The sequence below is a fragment of the Varanus komodoensis genome, unplaced genomic scaffold, assembly GCF_004798865.1.
Source record: "Varanus komodoensis strain SLA01 unplaced genomic scaffold, ASM479886v1 scaffold19, whole genome shotgun sequence".
Classification (NCBI taxonomy): domain Eukaryota; kingdom Metazoa; phylum Chordata; class Lepidosauria; order Squamata; family Varanidae; genus Varanus; species Varanus komodoensis.
In genome coordinates, this window is record NW_025335550.1 from 22763877 (window position 1) to 22784485 (window position 20609).

At 44.2% G+C, this 20609-nt stretch overlaps 2 protein-coding genes across 4 annotated transcripts in view; one reads left to right on the plus strand and one right to left on the minus strand.

Moving 5' to 3' along the window:
• Positions 1–8413, plus strand: part of LOC123022268 (thioredoxin-like) — a 16352-nt gene extending 7939 nt beyond the window's left edge. Inside the window, exons 2-5 of the mRNA XM_044427881.1 lie at positions 2622–2726; positions 5049–5108; positions 7362–7427; positions 8214–8413. Coding sequence (XP_044283816.1) covers positions 2622–2726; positions 5049–5108; positions 7362–7427; positions 8214–8276 — 294 coding nt within the window. The 3' untranslated portion in view covers positions 8277–8413. The remainder of the gene's footprint in view (positions 1–2621; positions 2727–5048; positions 5109–7361; positions 7428–8213) is intronic.
• Positions 8414–12137: 3724 nt separating this feature from the next.
• The window catches only part of PTGR1 (prostaglandin reductase 1), a 43582-nt gene continuing 35110 nt past the window's right edge, over positions 12138–20609 (minus strand). For all 3 annotated transcript variants that reach the window (XM_044427631.1, XM_044427632.1, XM_044427633.1), the window contains 3 exons: positions 19925–20030; positions 15609–15727; positions 12138–12308 (listed from right to left, as the gene is read on the minus strand). In XM_044427631.1, coding sequence (XP_044283566.1) covers positions 12198–12308; positions 15609–15727; positions 19925–20030 — 336 coding nt within the window. In that variant the 3' untranslated portion in view covers positions 12138–12197. The remainder of the gene's footprint in view (positions 12309–15608; positions 15728–19924; positions 20031–20609) is intronic.

Genomic DNA, 20609 nt, shown 5'->3' on the forward strand with positions numbered 1-20609 from the left:
AGAGAGAGAGAGAGAGAGAGAGAGAGAGAGAGAGAGAGAGAGAGAGATGTTCATAAGCCTGAAGAGTACCCATGATCTCCTGTTTCACCATGGTTTGATAACTTGGCTGGGTTCAGACAACACAATAACCCATGTTTCAGCAAAACTGACACTCAACCCATGAGCGTGTGTTTTTGTGTTCAGTGAACTGAGTCACTGCACTCTTGCTCTCTCCTGCCCCCCAACCCAGTTAGGATTTGCATGATGGTGGCCTACAACTCCTGTTATCCCTGAGGAACATTGGCCATGGTGGGGGGTGATCAGAATTATCTAAGTGAGCAAGCAATGTGGCTAAACCAGCTTCTAACCTTTCCTTCCTGCTCTAGGTGCCTCTCACTGTGCTTATTTCTACCACTCCTTCCTTTGAGACAGTGGAAATACATTGCAGTGGGGTAAGGTGTAGGCCCACATAACTGCAATGACTTAATATGAAGAAGGAAGAGTATTCTCCATTTCTAATCTTTGTAGCCTGGGCAGGCAGCAGCATTGAGACTCGTCATACTCTCCAGTAGGCTTCAGTCAGTAATGTGGGTTTTTCCAGGAAGTTTTCTGTGTTCAATATTAGACAAAACTAAAGTACAACTTGTTAATTTCATATGCTGTAAAAGCTGCTGTGTCCCATGATCTTTTTCCCAGCGGCAAAAACTCCTTTAATTGAAATACTTGATTAACAGTTCTGGCGTGCATAGTGTTCTCTAAATATTACATTCAAAGCTCTTCTTGAAAAAGTATTTACAGGTATGGATGCTATGAGATGGTGGTTTAACAGGATATATTGTCTTTGCTTAAATATAATGTGAACAGAAGATCAAATTGCAAAAAGGTGACTTTTTTAATATAGCTGACTTTTACCATACCCAATATAGGATACCTAAATATACTGTATTTTTCCTAGGTATTGTCACTGGGGATGTGGGGAACAGAGTAGGTGAGTGAGGGAGATAAACTACAGCTTTAAAACTGGACTGTTTTTTCTGATATCAGTAATCACAAATTACATTGTTAAGGCATATAGCTTTTTTAAGAAAATGCAGCATTTCCATGGGGAAAAAATAGTTTCTTAAAAAAAAAATCTCCCTGTTGGGCAGAAAGTTTTCACATATCTTAGATACTGTTAAGTTTCGTAGGGACTGCATTCTGGTAGAGTTTGCACATTGTAGAGGTGTCCATTTGCCTGTGCTGGTATTTTGCAGCCTTTCAGACCTGGGACTCATCTTCAGCCCAGATCTGTGTTCAGGATCCATTACCGTTCTGTTCGCTTTGTGATGCTGAGTTAGCTAACCTTGTGTTAGACCACAACCCAGTAATGCATCTCAACCCACCAACAGAAAGACAAGAGAGCACTACATGCAGGCTCTTACTTTATCCTGCTGATTATTCTGTTGCAGTGCTGAAACAGATGTGGGAGAAAAACTAGGGGAAGCTGTGGCATGGGTTTGGGTTAGGAGTTCAGTGAAGGGTTTGTTCCTGTCCGTGTGTGATTCGTGTCTCCTTGGGTGTGCTTAACTGGCACTCGAGGCACTTATTAGAAGGCTGCTTTCTTGTCAAAAGCAAGCTTTTTCAGGAAGCCTGGATTATGCAGACCTTGCTAACTGTGTGGAAAGGAGCAGGCTTGGTCATTGTCCACAAAGTAATGGAAATGGATATTGACAGAAGATGCATGAAAGGAAGCATGTGAAATGCAGAGTGCTTGTACTTTGGTAATACAAGCCTAAACTTATGAGCAGGTGTTCAAACTGCACTTGAAAGCCGCACACTGGTGCAAAGGCAGGTGGGATGCGGAAAGATAATCCTAGGTCTGTTCGTGCGTTAAGTTTCTACTGGCTTGCTCTGCAGGGAAGGCCTGCGCTCTTGTCCCCTCCACTGCCTGCCATACATGCGTTTAAAAGGGTATGATGTGCTTTCAGAAATAGCACTTGCAAGGAGCTGGCAACTCTCGCCTGGGATTGCCAAATCAAGCACATCTTCAAAAATACAGTTTCTATAATCTTGAACTGCATTGTTAAATTTTGCAGCAGCTTTCCTTGGGGGGGCCAAAAGGATTGTCTCCAGCTGGGGAAGCGCTTGTTAAGAAGATAGGTGGTTTTGTTCAGCACGTCTGGGCAACCAGAAGATATATCTAGTCTAGACATTTGTGGATTACAAAGCTGAACAAATAGTTTGAGTTGAAAGATTGGGATTAGACTTGTCAGGCGGTAACTGCACTTAGCTTTTATGTCGATTGATAAGGTTTCTTGTGTCCTTTTGCTATGAGGTGGGTTTTCTGCTATTTCATTATGTTGTACCTTCTACATGACTCCTAACACACATCGAAACATTACATTTGTATTGTTGAGTTGTATATTTAGAGTAGTATTGCCTTCTTGTTCGAACTATCTCTGATTTCACTTTCTGGTATTTTTCATGTTCAGGAGGATACAGGCAGGCACTTTAGAAGATGCCGCTGCTTCAATATTGGCCTTACAGATTAGACCTGTTTTTAAGTGCTTTGAAACACAGTTACATTTTGGCAGAAATCTTTATAGCAGTCATTATCTCCCTGCCTCTGGCTCTACACTTAACAATCTTCTCTTTCCCCACAGATTGAGTTTGACACAGCCTTGAAAGAATCCCCATCCAAGCTCATAGTTGTTGACTTCTCTGCCACATGGTGCGGACCATGCAAGATGATCAAGCCTTTCTACCATGTATGTAAGCGGGTGTACTCGCATTTCCTGTTTTGAAAAGGATACCATAAATGGAGTTCTGCATGCTATTCTCCACAGACGCCAGGGAGTGTACTGAAAAGGCTGAAGTGGGAGAGAGGGGGAATATTCAGAGTGGAAGTGGCTTGAAGTGTGGACTCCCTCCCCATACCACAGTGCTTTAATTTGAACACGCACACCAAATGTTAAGCCTGCACTCTCTTGTACGAAATGAAGTTACAGCATTGCCTTGGTTTTTTCCCACCCTTGATGGCTCTTTTTAACAAAGTCAGAACTCACCAGCATAGTGAGCATCCCTTCAGTGTGTCAGCTGCTTTTTGGGCAGTGTCCCTGCCCCCAACTGGCCTTTGCTGCTTCATGATCCCAAAATGTAGCACTGAAACAAGAGGGCTGTTTGGTTCAACCCTCAAGAGAAGCACAGCGTGGTGGTGAGCACAGAACTGGCTAGACAGGCAGGTGCCTCTCCTGAGTGGCTGTGAAGAAATACAGGGACACCTCAACAGCTATAGAGGAACTTTGGTGTTGGAAACAAGACTTGACTGGCCTTCACAGCCCTTGGCCTTGTTTCTATTATGAGCAAAACCATTTGTTGAGGGCAAGGGGAACAGACAAAACCAGAAGAAATTATGCAAGCTCAATGTGCAAATTTCATAGAGAGCAGAACTTGATTCTTTTGGTGTGAGTTCATACACTGGCTGAGACAAGAACTTGATTGAATTTGCTGTTAAGAAAAAGAGGTCATAAATTGTCTGAGCTCTGTCAGCAATCTTGCTGGTGCGTGTTCCCTGTCCAGGTCACATGGATTAGATGAGTGGAGCCAGCTGGAGCCGGGGGTCAGACTAGATGGCCCAGGAGACCCCTTTTGACTTGCTTTGTTTCTATATTTTTGTGTTGCTACATGATTTTGTATCCAGTACCTTACAATCTCCGCCCTTTGCCACCACCATCAACACCCTTACAATAAACAAGCACCACCATAATCTTAGCTCAGAATATTCTTAATGAAAGTTGGGGTGATTCTTTCTAATCTGCGTTACATTCCTGAATAATTAGAGTAATATTAACATTATTCCAACTGAATTGTGATGTAAAAGAGGGGGGGAAATCTAAAGGGTTTCTGTACCTTCTTAAAGTGTGGTACCTTTCTAAAATTCTCTTAGCACAGTGGGAGCGGAAGCAGTTCCACCTTGTGCCCTGTTGCCCACCTCCTTCCTAGCCTGCTCTGTAGCATATCTGGAGTCCTGTGTGTACCAGAGGTCGAGGGTAGAGCTAGTGAAAGAAATCATGGTTGCCTCATCCTGAAATGGGGCACCTGAAAGTTGCATGTTGTTGGGGTTCTGGCCTTACAACCTGCATACCCATTTACAGGCAACCATCGAGTTGATACAACTGGGCTTGACACTGATGTGTGTGTAGATGCTTGATTCCCTGCATCCTGCCCTCTTCCGTCATGAGGGATATGAAGAGCGGGGAGAAGACGGACTCCATAATTTTCCTTTGGCTCCTTTAAGCTTTCTCTTGTGCAGTGAGGAGGAATAAGGGGCAGGGGAACTGAGCTGAGCCGAGAGGTGGGGCTGCCTGTCCTTGCTGCTACAAAGGGGTGGGACCTGATGGGTCCTATCCATAATAAAATTGGAAGAGACCAGCCCAACCTCTGATGGGATTCTGTTACTCCTTTATACAGGTTGGTCCTCAGTCTCTTGCCTCTCACTCATTAAAGGGCAGGTGACTACATCTCTGTGTATGGAAGAAAGTGTCCCTGAGCTTGACGTCTTGTAATCTTTCCACTCTGCTCATGGATCAAGATAGGGCGATTCTGTTTGAATGGTCTAGTGGGGAAGGGAGATGAATTGAGGAAAAGAAGAACAACTTCTGGCAAGTTGTTCCAGAGGCAGAGAAGGATCTTTTGTACATGGCTTGGTGGGCGGGAGGGTCCTTTCTTGTTTGGCCCTCCATGGCCGTGGTAGTGCCAGACAGCGCCTTGCCTATCTCACAGCCTTGGCAGTCCCTGGCCCTGCAACCACCCAGAGGACTCTTCGCCACTTGAGCATCTTCAAAATTGGGAAGAAGGCTGGACTCTTGTCATGATCACTGAAGGGCACAAACAAAACTGCAGGCACCTGAACTTGCCTTTGAGACCTGCTAAATGCTTATCAGATACATATAGAACGCTTGAAGCATGAAACACGGGCCTGTTATGTTTCATCTGGAAGCATCCCAAAAAAGCTGTTACTGAGAATGCTAACTATTATATGCAACTTCAAAATAGGAAGCTGCTGTCTAATTTGTCTCTTTTATTAACAGAGTCTTGTTGAAAAATATCCAGATGTAATATTCATTGAAGTCGACGTGGATGATGCTCAGGTAAGTTCTAGACAGATGCTCTGGAAGTTGCCGTGCTTGATTGGCTTTGCATGATGTGGTAGGTTAGCGTGTTGTGTGAAGCTGGGATGGGTTTGTCAGGGTTTGGGCTACAAGCCGCCCTGATGGGTTTGTCAGGGTTTGGGTTATAAGTTGCCTTGAGTTTGTTCTAGGGCTGTTTCACCCACATTGTATTGGCCTGTTTTTGTGAAAGTAGATGACGTGACCCATCGTGATGAAGATCCGCTGCTAGCAAACTCCTAGGCAGGAGTAAGGGCAAGTCCCCCTTTCTGCTTTTGTTAAATGACTACTAGGCAAGCCCCTCTGACCACTTGTAACCATATCCATCACACATGTCTGTGTCCAGAATGACCCAGTTTCTACTCAAACTCCCATTTTTAAAGTGGCCCAGAATTTTAATAGCTAGCTAGATAATCCTTTTTCTCATTGGGAAAAAGGGGGGCATGTTCCTGAACCACCTAGAGGCTTGGGACAGACTGTGAAATGTACTCTTCAGTGGGCGCTAAAGTGGAGGGGGAAAGATGATGCTCTTGCTGTGAAGTGGGTGCAAATCCTCCCAAACATTCCTTTCCTTTCCTGGCAACAGATCCCTTGTGTTGTTCGTGTCTCTTGGCAGCTTGCCTCTAAATCCCCTCAGTTCAGCAGCTGTGACCAGGGGAAGAAATCGGTGGGGGGGGGGTTTTAAATGTTAGGCAGTTTTGGGCAGCCCCACAAGGGGCCGTGGGGGCACTTGAAGGGATTGCCCAAACCCCTTCAAAAGAGGATTCACAATCTCCTTGGGGGAAAGAGTTTAAAGGGGGGGGGAAGCTATGGTGAGCCCCAAATGGTTTGCTGTGAGGGTGGGGAGAGCCTGTGCCAAGTTTGTGTGCCAGATTTTTTAAAAAGTAGACAACCACTAGTCCTCCAAGGAATCATGGGGGCATGTTGGAGGGATTCTTTATAGCTGCCAAAATGGAGATCACAAAAGGTGGATTGAGGGCTCCTTTTCTCAGAGGGGGAAAATTAAAGGGATAAATGCTGTGGTGTGCAAAACTGGTTCATGGTTGCAGCCAGGATATGGTGGGGGGACCCCAATGCTCCCTTGAGATCCCTTGAATTTTTGGCAGTGGAGGGAAGGGGTCTTCTGCATTGAATCTCCCTTCCACAACCAAGGCAGGTTGGTAGGAAATGTTCCCTAACTTGAATCCATTAAGGTGGCGGTGCCTCCCCTTCATGTATTCAAATATTCATTCTGTGACAATTTCCCAGAAATTTCCCAGTTGCTCATTCAGAGAACACCGAACCCTTTTCAGATCGTGCATCAAGCAGCATCAAAACTGCTGAAGCTTGAAAGCCTACTGTGAGATTTCATGAAGCTGCTTGTGGATTTTGGCTGAGCAATAATTTGCACTTGTCAGGGAATCCTATGGACAGGAGTTCAGTTAGTGCTCACCATTCAATAAAATATTTCTTTTCATAGAACTACAGTTCCCAGGGTTCCCTGTCAAGAGGGACTCATGGTTCAAACTGGCTTCAGTCCATAGTCTGGATATGCCCTGTGATATCACAAGTTTACCAGATAAGAACTCCCAGATTCTTGGAGGAAGCAGTACAGAGAAATTGTACAGGATATTAAAGCTGAAGGGGGCAGGGGATTGGGGCATTTTGCAACTGAAGTATCAGCAGTCCCATAGACTTGTTTTACAGTGGCTAGAAATGAAACTAAGAAACTAGAGGTGCACACCTGCATCCTTAATCTTGGAACAGACTAAATGACCTGTAGCTTCTCTCTGGTCTTGAACAATGGAATGAGCTACCATGGCTGCCTATGTGGACAGCTTCAGAAGGGGATTCAGCACTTTTATGGAGGATAGAACTATCAGGCATGCCCTCCTACTATCTCTGTGATCAGAGGTAGGCTGCATACCTTTGAATACCACTTGTTGAGGAGCAAGAATGGAAGGGGGTGGTCCTTGTGTCCTCGTTAGTGTTTCCCAGGAACAGCTGGCTAGCCTACATGTAAACAGAATGCTGAGCAAGGTAAGCCTTTGGCTGGTCCATTGTTACCATTACATTTAGTGCAAAACCCCTCTGTTGCATCTCATTTGTCTCCCCTCTTGCAACTGGGAACAAGTAGTTTAGCTTCATTCAGAATCATTTGTGTTGGTATGGCCTTCTAAGGACATTTCTAATCTTGACTGTTAATTATGCATCATACCAGACTGAACCAGGTAACCTTTTCTTCTCTGCTTCTAGGACGTTGCCGCAAACTGTGAGGTGAAGTGCATGCCAACATTCCAGTTCTACAAGAATGGTCAAAAGGTATGTGCTCCCACTTTTCCAACAAAATTAGTTGTGCAGAGATGTCCTAGGGCACAATGGTTTTCTGCCCACTCTCCCAGCCTATTTTGCTTGCCCTGACAAACTCAGAAAAATGTCCTTTTTTATATATAGTGTTGCTGCTGATGTACTTTGCAGCTTTATAGCAGCCTTACTAAAGTTACTAGCCATTGGAAGGATCCTGAAGAAAAACAGGTTGCCTGATCTGCACTTATGTGTCTGTTTTCTGTGCAAAACTGCAACCAAACTTGGGTATGTTTAAGGAGGGGTAAACTTTTTAGAAGTGAAGAAAAGCTAGAATTCTGGGCAGAAGTTGGGATTTCAGATATACGACTACTGAAGGACATATTCCTAGACCTCTCTCTGGCCCACCTCCAGATGTACTAAGGTCCTGTATGATCAGATGAAGGGATCTTCTATGACCTCTGATCTGTTGATCCTAGTATGGTTTTTATTCTGACCTTGCAGAGTTGGGATCCTTCCCAGCCTCCCCTCTGCTATAGGCCATTCCACCTAATGGGTTCGGTTCAGGACATATTGAGCATGAAGGAAGGTATGGGGAGGGAGGACATGGGAGTAAAAAATAAGAATCTGAAACCAAAAATGGTATTCACCTTCAGATGACTGCTACAATAGGAGTTGACCTAACTTCAGAATGCCATGTAACTTTTTAAAGGGCTTCAGTTTCTCTGCTCTTATTATTTCAGAAAGTAAAAAGTGATGCACCTTGAAATAATAGGGTTTCAACTTGACATTCCTGTATTTCAGGTTGCTGAATTCTCTGGTGCAAACAAAGAGAAGCTGGAAGAAAACATCAAGAGCCTCAAGTAACCATAGGTCCCTGGTTAATGAAATGCTGACTGTTAAATTATAGCCTTTTCTATATGACAAATTGATCAAGTTAGAATATGTATCCAGATATGACCATTTGGACTGTAAATGAAAAGAATAAAGATATATAAACAGTTCCATGACTCTCCTGCTTCTGTTTGCAGGTGTGACTTCAGTTATCCTAGCAGTAACTACAGAGCGGCCTCAGGGGTAGATTGAGGGCACAGCTGAGTTCTCACAGAAGGACAAGCCTTATGTGGTGTGGCAACTTGCCATGATGGGTTGCTGGAAACCAATGAATTGGCTCATCACAGGGCCTTCACTTCCTCCCCATTTTTTTCTTTTGTTCCTCCCGGCAGTATCTCTCTCGCTGACAACTGTGATTGCAAACTGAATGCACCTTAATGCACCTTATTTAATTAATTTCTATATGGCCTGATAGCTGAAGCTCTCTAAATTCAATTCCCCTGCCCAGCTTTCACATTCACTTCTAAGCGCCCAGCAGCATCCTAGAGGGGCTGCCTATGCTTTCCTGCTATTTGTGTGTGTATGTGTTTTTGTGCCAGCAAGATTTATCGCTCTGCTACTTCGGGGCATAATTTGTTTTCAGTGTATTTTTAATTCTGTTTTAGCTTTTTCCGGTTCATGGCTCTAGAATCTACCTAGCAGTGGAGTGGCATACAAATAGGGCATATAATTAAATGCTCTCCCTTTGTTGGGACAGTGCAGGGTGCAGGGGTTGCCCCTTTGCGATTGCTTGAGCTAAGACAAGGGGCTGCTGCTGCTGTGCTTCAGGGCATGAGCCCTGTTTGTGCAACAGGAACTGTGTTTTTCCTGCTCTGTTGCACAAGCAGAGCACATGCCTTGAAGTATGCAGGGAGGGCAGGCGAGCAGACATTGCTTCAGCTGTCAGGCTGACCAGACCCATGTCCACCAGGGTTCACTTGCAGTGACAGTGCATGATGGATCACCGCCTCAGCCGTGGTGCAGGAAGGGCATCCTTGCCAGCAGCTTGAGAGGCAAATGAAAAAGTCTCTGGTAGTTCTGTAGTGCCACTTGGGTACTTTGATGGTGGCTGTCAGCCACACTTGCTGGTTAGCGTTTTTGGCCATTCATTCATTCATTCATTCATTCATTCATTCACTCAATTCATCCCAGTTCTATGCTGCCCCGTAACCCGAAGGTTCTCTGGGCAGCTTACAAATGCTAAAAAGAGCATATAATACAATTGATAAAATAGATTAAAAACAGTAAAATTAATAGACTGCAACCATCTCACAAAATTATAAAACCACACTCCACATGATAGATACAACCAATAAACTAAATAATCACTAACAAAATACCTATTATAAATTAACCAAAAGCTCATTTGACCAAAAAGGTAAAACCTGACATCTAAAGGAAAGCAAAGTCGGCCCCAGCAGCATGTCCCTGGGGAGCGAATTCCAGCGTCTGCGCACCACTGCAGAAAATGCCCCCCTCCTAGCCCCCCCCCTTTGGGGTGATAAGGGGGGTATTTGGAGGAGGGGTTTAATGGTCTTGTAGGAATATAGGTAGAGAGGGGGCTCTCAAGTACCCTGGTCCCAAGCCATTTAAGGGCTTTATATGTCAAAGGCAACACTTTGAACTGGACCCGGACTCGAACTGGGAGCCAATGCAGCTGATGGAGGACTAGTGTAATCTTTTCTTGCTGGCCACTCCTTGAAAGCAGCCATGCCGCCCTTTTCTTCATTAGTCGCAGTGCAGGTCATTTTCAAAGGTAGCCCCACATAAAGCACATTGCAAGAGCATCGAGGAGCTTTTGCTGTTCTTAACAAGTGGCTCACTTACTGTGGAAGCTTGGCCCATGCTGCCTTGTGTTTTCTGGACTGCCCTTCTCCCCAGTTTGCAAACCATAAAATCGGAACTGAGGTCCCTGGTGTCTTATTATATCCTGCCATGTGCAGAAGTTGCCTTTTACAGATGGGGACCTGCAGTCCTAGTGAACAGTGCATGGTTTTTCAAAACAAAGTAACACTCCAGATTTTTTTGGGACCACAGCTTCTCGAGTCACTGGTCATCCTGCTTGGGGCTTACAGAAAGTGTAGTCCAGATTGTCTGGGAGGCACTTGAATTGTCCACCTTTGACTCAGCCACGCATCAGGCCCTTGCAAGTCCATTAGCAAAAACTCTGTAGCCTCAGTGCATTAGCGGAAGGTAACAGAGGTGCCTGTACTCGTACCAATGTTTAAGGAGACAACAGCCCATGCTCCTTATACCCAACTCATTCAGAGGCCAATGATTGCCATGTCTAGTATTCCCTGTATGGTGGGCAGCAGCTCTCAAGAGCTTCAGATGGGAAGCTTCCCAGCTGCTGAACCTGAAATCCTTTACAGAGTAAGCAAGGTGCTCTTTGCACTGAGCTATGGCCCTTCCCTGTTTTTCAGTGTGGCCGTTGTACATGGACACTTGCATGTGACTGTACACAAAGGAAGTGAACTTGACTTCATGTTCTCAGAGAAGGGATTCCTGTTGGACAAGTTGAAATGTGCTAATGAAGAGGAAAGCAAACACTAAGCATTCTTCCAGCATCCTTTATAAAGCGATCTTGCTTCCTCTGTCCCTTGAAGCCTCAAAAGGACACCCAAGAGGTAGGTATGACTGATTCTTTCTGCCTATGAGTCTGGTGCACCTACTTATTCTGCATTTGTTCTTCCCTGTTTAAAACTGAAAGGATACAGATTGCAAAACAAAAATATGTCAGGGACATGGTGCTTTATATTCAAGCACCTGAATAATTGGTAAAAACAAGCTAAGCACTTCATCTGGAATATGCAGGGAAATAACTGAATATAAAGTTAAGAAAACTTGTGAACTGCCTTTTCTAAGAAAGAGAAATAAAATGTGATTTGAAACACTGATATCAGGCTGAAAGGAATGAAATATTAGGGATAAGTCAAAATTCTATCTTATAAAACAATTTCAAGAATAAAGTTGTGTGTGGAATTGTTAAATCTGAGGCAGGATCAATATTACTGTCAGTCTGAACAAACTGTAGTTTCTTTTCAAACTATTCCACTGTGTGCAAGGTAAGACATTATAAGAATGGCCAGAAAAAATGCTGAACACATCCTGTAACTTCAATAAGAACTGGAAAAATATGTGTTAAATATCCATGTTTTGGCATTAAAGTCCTTTTTGTCTTCAGTGGGCTCAGTCACTAGAAGCAAGTCCGGCTAGGAGAAAGAAGTTTCCTTTAAGAGTACAGAACTTCAGGCCCAGAGTCCAAATGTGGTCATTTGAGTTTCCCAGCTTGCTGCCCCATCCTGGTCCTATAGTTTTTTCACTGCCCACTGATAAGGCAAGGAGAAAATCCATTTCTTTCTGGATTTGTCTTATTTTCCCCCATTCTAAAAGGCTGAGATGTCTAATACAAGGTTCATTAACCGGCAGGAAGAGCTTTAAAGCTATTGCCCGCATTTTGGATGTTGCTGTTGACCTTCAGCCCCCTCCCCACTCCAGCGCAACACAGTCTCCAAGAAGTTCTCTATGACAGCATTTGGGCCTCAGGCTCGCCTAAGTTCAACAGCCCTGATTTAGGGAGTGGGGTTGTACATTGGAAGGCTGTAAGTGGAGGAGGCAGAGTTCTTCATTCTGAACTTTCACACCTCTTACTAGTCAGACTGGGCACTTTCCCTTCTGCTTCTCTGTATCAGACCTTTACATTTGCAGACCTGCCTCCATTACAGCAAGTCTGACCCACCGAGTTCACGATAATCCTATTTTGCTCAGGTCTTTCTCATAAGCAGGTGTGTACACAGCAAACAGGTAAGCTGGTGCATTTATGAATGAGTTCCCAGCAGAAAGACACTTCACAACTTCAAGGTGTGACAAAGCATTTATTGTGCTTGGCTTCCTGTAAGAACAGGAAGTTGCCTGTTACATTTGTACTATCGCCTTCCCCGTATTTTCGCCTTTAAGCATACCCATGAATGCTGCTGGCATGTTTTCAAAGCCTTTAGTGACGTGTTCATGACACTTTATTTTCCCCTGCATAAAAGCAATAAAAGGATTTGAAACATTTAATGACCTATTCCTGAATATGTTTAAGAATAAAAATTGCAGCTAATACCGATTCGGAGCGTTTGTTGGGCTTGTGGCTTGGACTTCAGAAACTGTATTTCAGGGCCAACAGTACAGGTCAAACTCGTACACCCTTCTGTGCAGCAAGAGTTTGGGTTGTGGTCCAGTCCCTTAAGTGCTTAAGTCCTCGCAGCCTTCCTATAAGTGTGGCTTTCTGTGGAAGAGGGCCAGTGAGCTGGCCAGCTCTATAGATGTTCCTGAAGAATATATGGCATGCAGGCTAAAATAAATCCCCATCCTTCCATTTTGGCAAGATGGAATAAAATGAATTATTAAACAAAAGAACTGCATTTAAGATCTCATGTCACATTACACCATTCTGAGATTTCTAATTGAAATAAGGGTGGTCACGTATCAAAGCCATGATATAAATTATCTTGCAGTCCTGGCCTTAAGTAACACGTATTTACACTTTAAAAGATACAATGCCTTGCAGAAGTATTTCCCTCCCCTGTTGATTTTTTCCATATTTTGTGGATCAACAACTTGGAACAGAAATGGCTTGAATTAAGATTGTTACCACTTGATGTACCCAAGATACTCAATGATGAACCTGTCAAGTATTTTTAATTGGGATACAAAAGTCAATCTGAGATCCTAAGGCACTGAAATCACACATGGTCGACTTCATTCAAAGACTTCATACTGTACTATGTGACTTCTGGAAGCCGTGAGTTGCACCAGAGTTTATCTAGACATGCCACAGCAACACAGGCAAGTGTGTGTCAGTGTGTTTGTGAGTACTTATGCAACTGACAAGCACCAGTTTGTTTTTGTTTGCATCAAATAGTCCTGTCTCCAGAAGACCCTAGATCAGGGGTCTCACACTCGTGGCCCGCGGGCCAATTGCAGCCCGTGGGATATTTTGTGGCCCCCACTTGATATCAAAGTTTAGTGATAGTGCGGCCCGCGCGTTTTTCTCACATGCACCTGCATGAGTCGTCACCCTGGGCGCAATGTTCCCTCTAAGAATTTGATCACAGGTTTGCAGATTTCAAGATACACAGAGCCACTTTTCAAATTTTTGCTGACCCCTCCTCCTTCGATGTGGAAGATGCCCCCCCCCCGCCCCCCGTGCTTCAAATGGAGCTAATTGACCTGCAGTGCAATTCTGAACTCAAAGCCAAGTTCAGGGAGGTGAGTGGAAAAGCAGACAAGCTTGGACAATTTTTGAGAGAATTGCCCCTTACCTTCCCTGAGCTTTCCAGGATGTTCAAGCGGATCATGTGCCTTTTTGGGAGCACCTATCTGTGTGAAAAGCTCTTCTCCACCATGAACTTTAATAAGTCAAAGTTCAGGTCCAAATTTACTGATGAGCATCTTCAAGCCATACTGAGGGTCTCAGTTGCTTCCTCCCTCAAGCCAAATGTGGCTCAGCTGTGTAAGAGGAAGCGCTGTCAGGTCTCTGGCAGCAAGGAGTAGGAGGAAGTAAGAGAAGCCCATGTTCTGAAGAACCGTTCATGTTCTGAATTATTATTAGTAAAGATTGAGAAGATTGGATCAGTTGTACTTTTTTTGGAATACTTGAAATCCTTTTTTTGTGGAATACTTGATGCGGCCCAGCCTCACCCAGACTCTACTTCCAGTGGCCCCCAGGTAAGTTGAGTTTGAGACCCCTGCTCTAGAATATGCTGGACAGCATATCTTAACACAAAGACCAAGGAACTATGAAAACAAATCTGGGCTAAAGTTGTGCATCAGGGTTGGATTATCAAAAAATATTTTAAACTATGAGCATTTCCCTCTAGAGCACTGTTAAATCCATTATTACAATATGGAAAAACTATGTTTCAGCTGCAACCCTGCCTAGAAAAAGCAAGGAGGGCATTGCTCAGAGACGCAACCAAGAGGCCAGTGGTATCTCTGAAGGAACAGAAGAGATCTGCAGCTGAGATGGAAGAAGCCATCCATGGGACAAGTAACACCCAGATGCTCTGCAAAGTGGGGCTTTATGGAAGTGCAGGAAGAAGAAAGGAAGCCATTGCTGCAACTAACCCATGTCAAAGCCCATTTGGTGTTTGCAAACAGGATGTGGGAGACACAGCAAGGATGTGGGAAGCAGTTCTATGATGTGATGAGGCCAAAATTGAATTTGTGGGCCTTGTTACAAAATGCTGTATGTGGTACAAGCCAACAGTGTATGTTGACCTAAGAATAACTTCCCCATGGTGAAGCTTCGGGGTAGCAGCAGCATCTTTTGGGGATGTTCTTCCTTGGGTGAGGAGTAGGAAATGGATTAGGATTTCTAGAGGAAAATTTGCAAATAAAAGGTAAATAAAAGGTAATTCTATAGGAAAATTTGCTACCAACTGCAAAGGTCCTGGATTGGGGTAGAGGTTTATTTCTGTCTAAACACCAGCCAAAATAACCCTGGAGTGGTTTAAAAACAAGGGTCTGGATATCTTAAGAGCTGTCCAGGCAAAGCCCAGACCTGAATCCAACTGAGAATCTCCAGCAAGACTTGAAAGTTGCTGTTCACCAGCGGTTCCCATTACACCTGAGCAGCTTTACCAGCAAGAATGGGCAAACATGGTAAGATGTAGTACAAAGCTAATAGAGACTTACTCAAGAAGACACAAATAAAATGGCTTCTACTTACTCGTGGGTGGGAAGGAAATGTTCATGCAACCTACAAGTTTGTTTTTGGTTTCTTCACTTTTGAGCCCCAATAAAAATATTTTGCACCTTCACAGTGTTGAGTTTGGTGTGAACACCAAGCAGTAACAATACCAATTCAAACCATGTCAATTCCAGGTTGTACCCGTAATTGTGGAAAAGCTGAAGCAGCATGTTAATACTTATTTATTTATTAAAACATTTCTATGCCGCCCCATTCGCCGAAGCCTCGGGGCGGCTCACAACATAAAATTAAAATATAATACCTACAACAAATTAACAATATAAAATAAGTCGCCCTGGCCAGATACTTCAAGCACTGTAACTGCTCTATCTGGTGGATGGCTGTGATTAGTAACTAAGCAGCAGCTCACATAGACTATGTCTCAAAGCCACACCTCATTGGCTTGGTTGATGCACTGACTTTCTTCACAATGGATGATCTTTGGTTCTCTCTAGAGAGAACACTTGTTCAGGTATGTTGTGTGTGTCTGTGTGTGTGTGTATGTGTATAATTATAAGGTGCATAAATATAAAAACACTGTGAGACCTCATCCACTTGCATAGCTGGGAACCGCAGAAAGAGCTTACCTCTTGAACCCATTTCAGCAGCGCTCCCAGCCCTTCTTCCTTCCTGTTCTCCCAGCGGGTCACAGTGAAGCCTTCCATGCACAGTTCTTTAAGGATCATCGGCACCTGGGAATAAGGCCCTGCAAGAGACACAGGAAAGTGTTTTTGAAATTCACAATCCAGTTCCAGGTTTGCACTGGGATTTTCTTGCAGCGAGTCAACATGTGAGGCAGGAGCCTGGCTCCCATCGCATCCTGGCAATCTTTGCTGTGCAAGGTCTGTTCCTTTGCTTCATTGCATAAAATTAAGTTCCTCCTTAAAAAGAAAGCTAGTATTTTGTGCAGTTGGTGCAAATGCAACTTGTATATTATCTGCCCCAGCATATTTTGACTTAAAGATCTTCCTGCCAGTAACTAAACATAGGAGAGGAACGTCAGTCTTTTAGAGCAGAGGGGAGGAAATGACTCAACAGCTGGGAAATCAAACAGTCGGTGGCTGGAAAAGGGGGCGTGACCAAGTGGGGGTGTCCTGAGGGCAACGTTTGGTCCCTTGGCCTGAAGATCTGGACCCCTGGGACTGAAACCTTAATGAGCTATCCAGTAACTTGTCAAACCAGCATTCCTCTAGGAGCAATCCAGCTCCTTAAAATGGTTGGCAATTCCAGCACAAGGCTTCAATGTTTGTGCTGGAGCTATTTCAAAGAGACTTGACAGGGAAAATCACTAGTGCAGACTGAGGAAGATGGGAGTGTTAATCTCACACATCTGGAAAGCATGAGCTTGGGGAAGGCTTCAGTTATTAACAGATGGCAACAGAAAGTGGTCTTTAGAGCACTTCTACCCACCATAACTATCTACAAAGCAGATAATCCACTGGATAAATTAAGTCTGCAATTAAATCTCTGTGCTGAGAGATGTAATGGCAAGGCTGTGGGCCTTGGACTGGAAGAACCTGGTCTGAGTCCTTGTTCAGGCACACTCTCACAGACCTTATTTTAAAAAGGCTCAAAAGAAGGCCTTTATTTTGCTTGCTGCTCAGGTTGCCAGGTGTTCAAATAAAGATGGTCCCTAACATTTGAAAGAGTCTACAGCACTATGGGCGGACCCAGTCCAGAAGAACCTGCACATTTTTGTTTATAAAACTCTGGGGAAGCTTGAACAAGCAGGAGAAAAGGAGGGAAAGTCTGTATGCATATGCATGAGAGAAAATGAGCTGCCTTCATCCAAAGTCTCAACGGCAGCTACTTCTTTGAAGGTGCTCTTTGTTTTGCAAGGGAAGCTCCTATTAGCACCACACACTTAGGGAGATTTTGGTTGGGTCTGTGATACAGGGAGAGGAAGGAAGGAAGGAAGTTAAAACTCTTCACTTCATACATCTCCCACTTCCCAGGTGGCTGCAGTTTCCATAACGAGAAAAAAGGTGCAGGTTACTTGCATCGCAGCAATTGAACCATCTGAGCTTGCTTAAAACCGGCAGGAATGTTTACCAGATAGTAGGCTGGAGAAGAAGGTGGGGGAGGGAACCTTCCCCAGAACAAGCCAGTGAGGAAGTGAGCAATTGTATTTTCACTTAAGGCAGGATCCTCTGCATGCTTAGGCCACTGGTAGGCCGTTTTTTCTGTCTTAACATGCGGAGAGGATTGAGCACTTAATATGTTTGAAGTGTCAACAAGGCAGGCACCATCGCTGAGCAGAGACCTGGCAACTGCTGCTCTAGAATTTTCCATTCATGCAGAGATCACAGCTCCTTTCCAAGACTGCTGCTGCTGCTAAATAGATCTGCAGAACGATCATTTAGACTTCTCCCAATTTTATCTCTAGGACTTAGAACAGTCCTACGAGTTCACACAACAGGCACTCCGGGTTTTACCCTCACAACACCCCTATGGAGCTGGCCATGCTGAGACACAGTCCCTTGCCTGGCTCTACACAAACAAACTACATGGCTGGAGAGGAGTTTTTGACCTAGCTTTCCAAGCCTGACCCCCTTCCCGTGACATTATTCCATCCCAACAGACTAAGTGCCACTGCCGATTTTCGTTTCTTTAAAGCTGATCACCTCTGGGCTGTAGTAAACAAGATTAGCTACAGCTTGAAATACCATGCAAAAAGAGCCGTGAGCCAACTGGCAGGGACAGGTCCACTGACTTCACAGCACACGGGAGTGCCGAGCAACTGCAAAGAGGCAGCAGTTAACGAAGTCTTAAGTGTGTCACCAAAAATGGCCCTGAGGGAAAGAAAGGGAAACTGGCCTGAATTGCTCAGCTTTGCCTCTGCCAAGGAATTTCAAGAACCAAACCAGTTTTCAAAGAAGCAAGGATCTTCTAGCTCACTGCTGGCCTCTAGTGATGTGCAAAGGTTCTGCTTTATTCATGATAAAGGTTTGTTTCCAACAGCTGGATATAAGAAGCCTACAGTTCATTCCTGAAGGAAACACAGGCTGAAACATCTGCTTTGTGGCTCCTGCTCAGGTTGTTTCTTCACAAACAGGAATTGCTGTCATTTGCAATGGAGAAGCCAGACAACACGGTTGAATCCTTCCATTCCAGAACTTTCTGCAGTGTTTTCCCATAGCTTTCCAGACTTCATTTGTCTACCTTCCTTCCTTTTTTTTGTCATAGAATGCATTTTTCTTGCTAACATTAGCAGAGTAAGCAGACAAAGTGCTATGGAAGATTAGAAGAACAACTGTATCTTTTAATTAAAAGCTTCTTCTTGCAGCTTCTGTTTTAAGGATCTCTCTTAAGTGTGGCAGAGAGACTATTGACCTGTTTATTAATTGCCACTCATTTGCAGTTCCTCTTCCCATTGACAGGGTGATAAAATATTAATTTCCCTTTTATCTGTTCTTTGTATTTTTATTACAAAATAGGAGTGCTATTCCACTTTAAAAGAAATAAGAAAAATACTGAGAGAAAATAAGGTATTTAAGTCTCTTCCATGGGAACAGGAACTGATGTTAAGGTGCAACAAGATGCATCAAAACATTTGAGAAGAGAGGCCAGCAAGTTAGTTCACTGGGGCTGCTGCCAGCCAATTACTTCCATCCACCAGTTTGCCCATCCTTCATTGCAAATGTCAAGACCATCTTGACAAAACACAAACTAAGAGGCCCTGTCAGAGTGATGCTAAGAAATTCTGTAATACTTACTGTAAGCAACAACGCGGAGCAGCTCTTCCAAGCACCAGCTAAGTCAGCTGAGGTGGCAAAGGAGGGGAAGGGACTCAGCTGGTGCTTTTCCAGACAAAGCAAATTGAAAAATGGGCAAAGATGATGGCAGGAAGAGTGAATGGGGCACAGGAGAGGGACAAGGCCCAGGAGATTTCCACAAAACGAGGGTTCCCACTGTTGAGCTAGATGTTACAAGAGTGAAGAGAGAATTCCATACCACAGGTAGGCAGACAGCTGTGCAGGAGTGTGTGTGACGATGAGAGAGAGAGGTCGCATTTTTAAGAGCAGGTCTTTCAGTGCGGTGCCCCCACACGCGGAGTCAGACTTGCTCAATGGAAGGGCCACATATGGTAAATATCAGGTGTTTGAGAGCCGCAAGTGGGCGCCTGCAGGTAGAGACTGTGGGTGCTAGCACAAGCCACAAAACAAACTCAAAGCACCACATGTTGATCCCAAGTCTCAGTGTTGCCAGCCCTGGCCTATACCCCTATGTGGCTAAGTGACCAAAGTGTGCAATGCCTTATCCTGCTTCCCAGCAGAGGTTGACTCCCCCGTTTTTCAAAAAATATAATCGAATGCACACAGCATCACACACTGAGGCTGGAATCCTAGGCATGTTTATTTAAGACCAAAACCAAAACAGTGATACCTGTCTCAGGCTGAATATGCATAAAATCACAGTGTTAAGTCTCTGCTACAGAGACTTGAGACGTATCACCTCATATCAAGGGTATGCTGGCTCTTCTTTCATTGCTGTGGGTTACTGCTTAGGAAGAAAGACCATTCCCTAGTTGAAATTTCTTTACAGAAATGCAGCTATTTGTTAGTGATTTCAAGACTCCAAATACACACCAAAGTAACCATTTTATGTTAGAAGTTACATATGAATGCATTTACTTTTTACTTTCTCGGGCTAGATTTTGACTTGGATGCCTTAGACTAGACTAGGTGAAATGAATTGGATTAAGGTGGTCATGACTAACCTTAAGTCCCATTGATTTTGATGGGTTTACTCAAAGCATGATTAAACCTGAACACAAGCCCTGGGAATCATTTCAGCTTGAAATGAGAAACAAGTCAAGCATCACACATAAATTTTACAAATATCCATTTTCTCTTCTTCTCAATAGCTATTAAGTAACAGGCAATAAGAAAAGGAGTCCTACCTTTCTGAGTCACAGTGTCATTATACAATGAGATTGCGCCACACACTGCAATTCTCCCGTACTTCTTCATTTGTTCCAAAACAACGCTGCTAAACTCTCCTCCCACCTGTATGGACAAAGCACATACAGTCTTAGCTAGAGGGGAAAGCCACAAAGGATAACCTGAGATGGACAAATGAAGCCACATACACCCTCCACCCACATATTCATCTAATTTTCATACACTCCCCATGTGGCCATTCAGCTTGGAAAAAACCTCCATGGGAATTGCTTTTCATGCCCAAGTGCCATGGAGGGGCCAGTCTTTCTCCCCAGTAGGAAACATTCCTGCCAGAAACCTGAGAACTGCCGTTCATTGAACTAGATGGATCCATTGTTGATGTTCCTCAGAACTCCCATGGGAGACAAAAGCAGGGTTTCAAAAATTATTCCATGGAAACAATAGAAACTTTGAAAAATAGATGTATAATTATTGAGCAGGTGGGTAGGGCAGGTTGGAGAGAAGATACAGGATGGATAAGAAGGACCACTGGTTGGTGGTTTCCTAACCCAATTGGTCACCCTTGTCTCAAGAAGCAGGATGCTGGCTTTAAGGACTGATCTATGAGGCTGCCAATTAGTTCTGGCTTCTACTGCAAGCCAGACGAACCCGTTTCCTCCAGTCGGAGAAAGGCTTGCATATTTT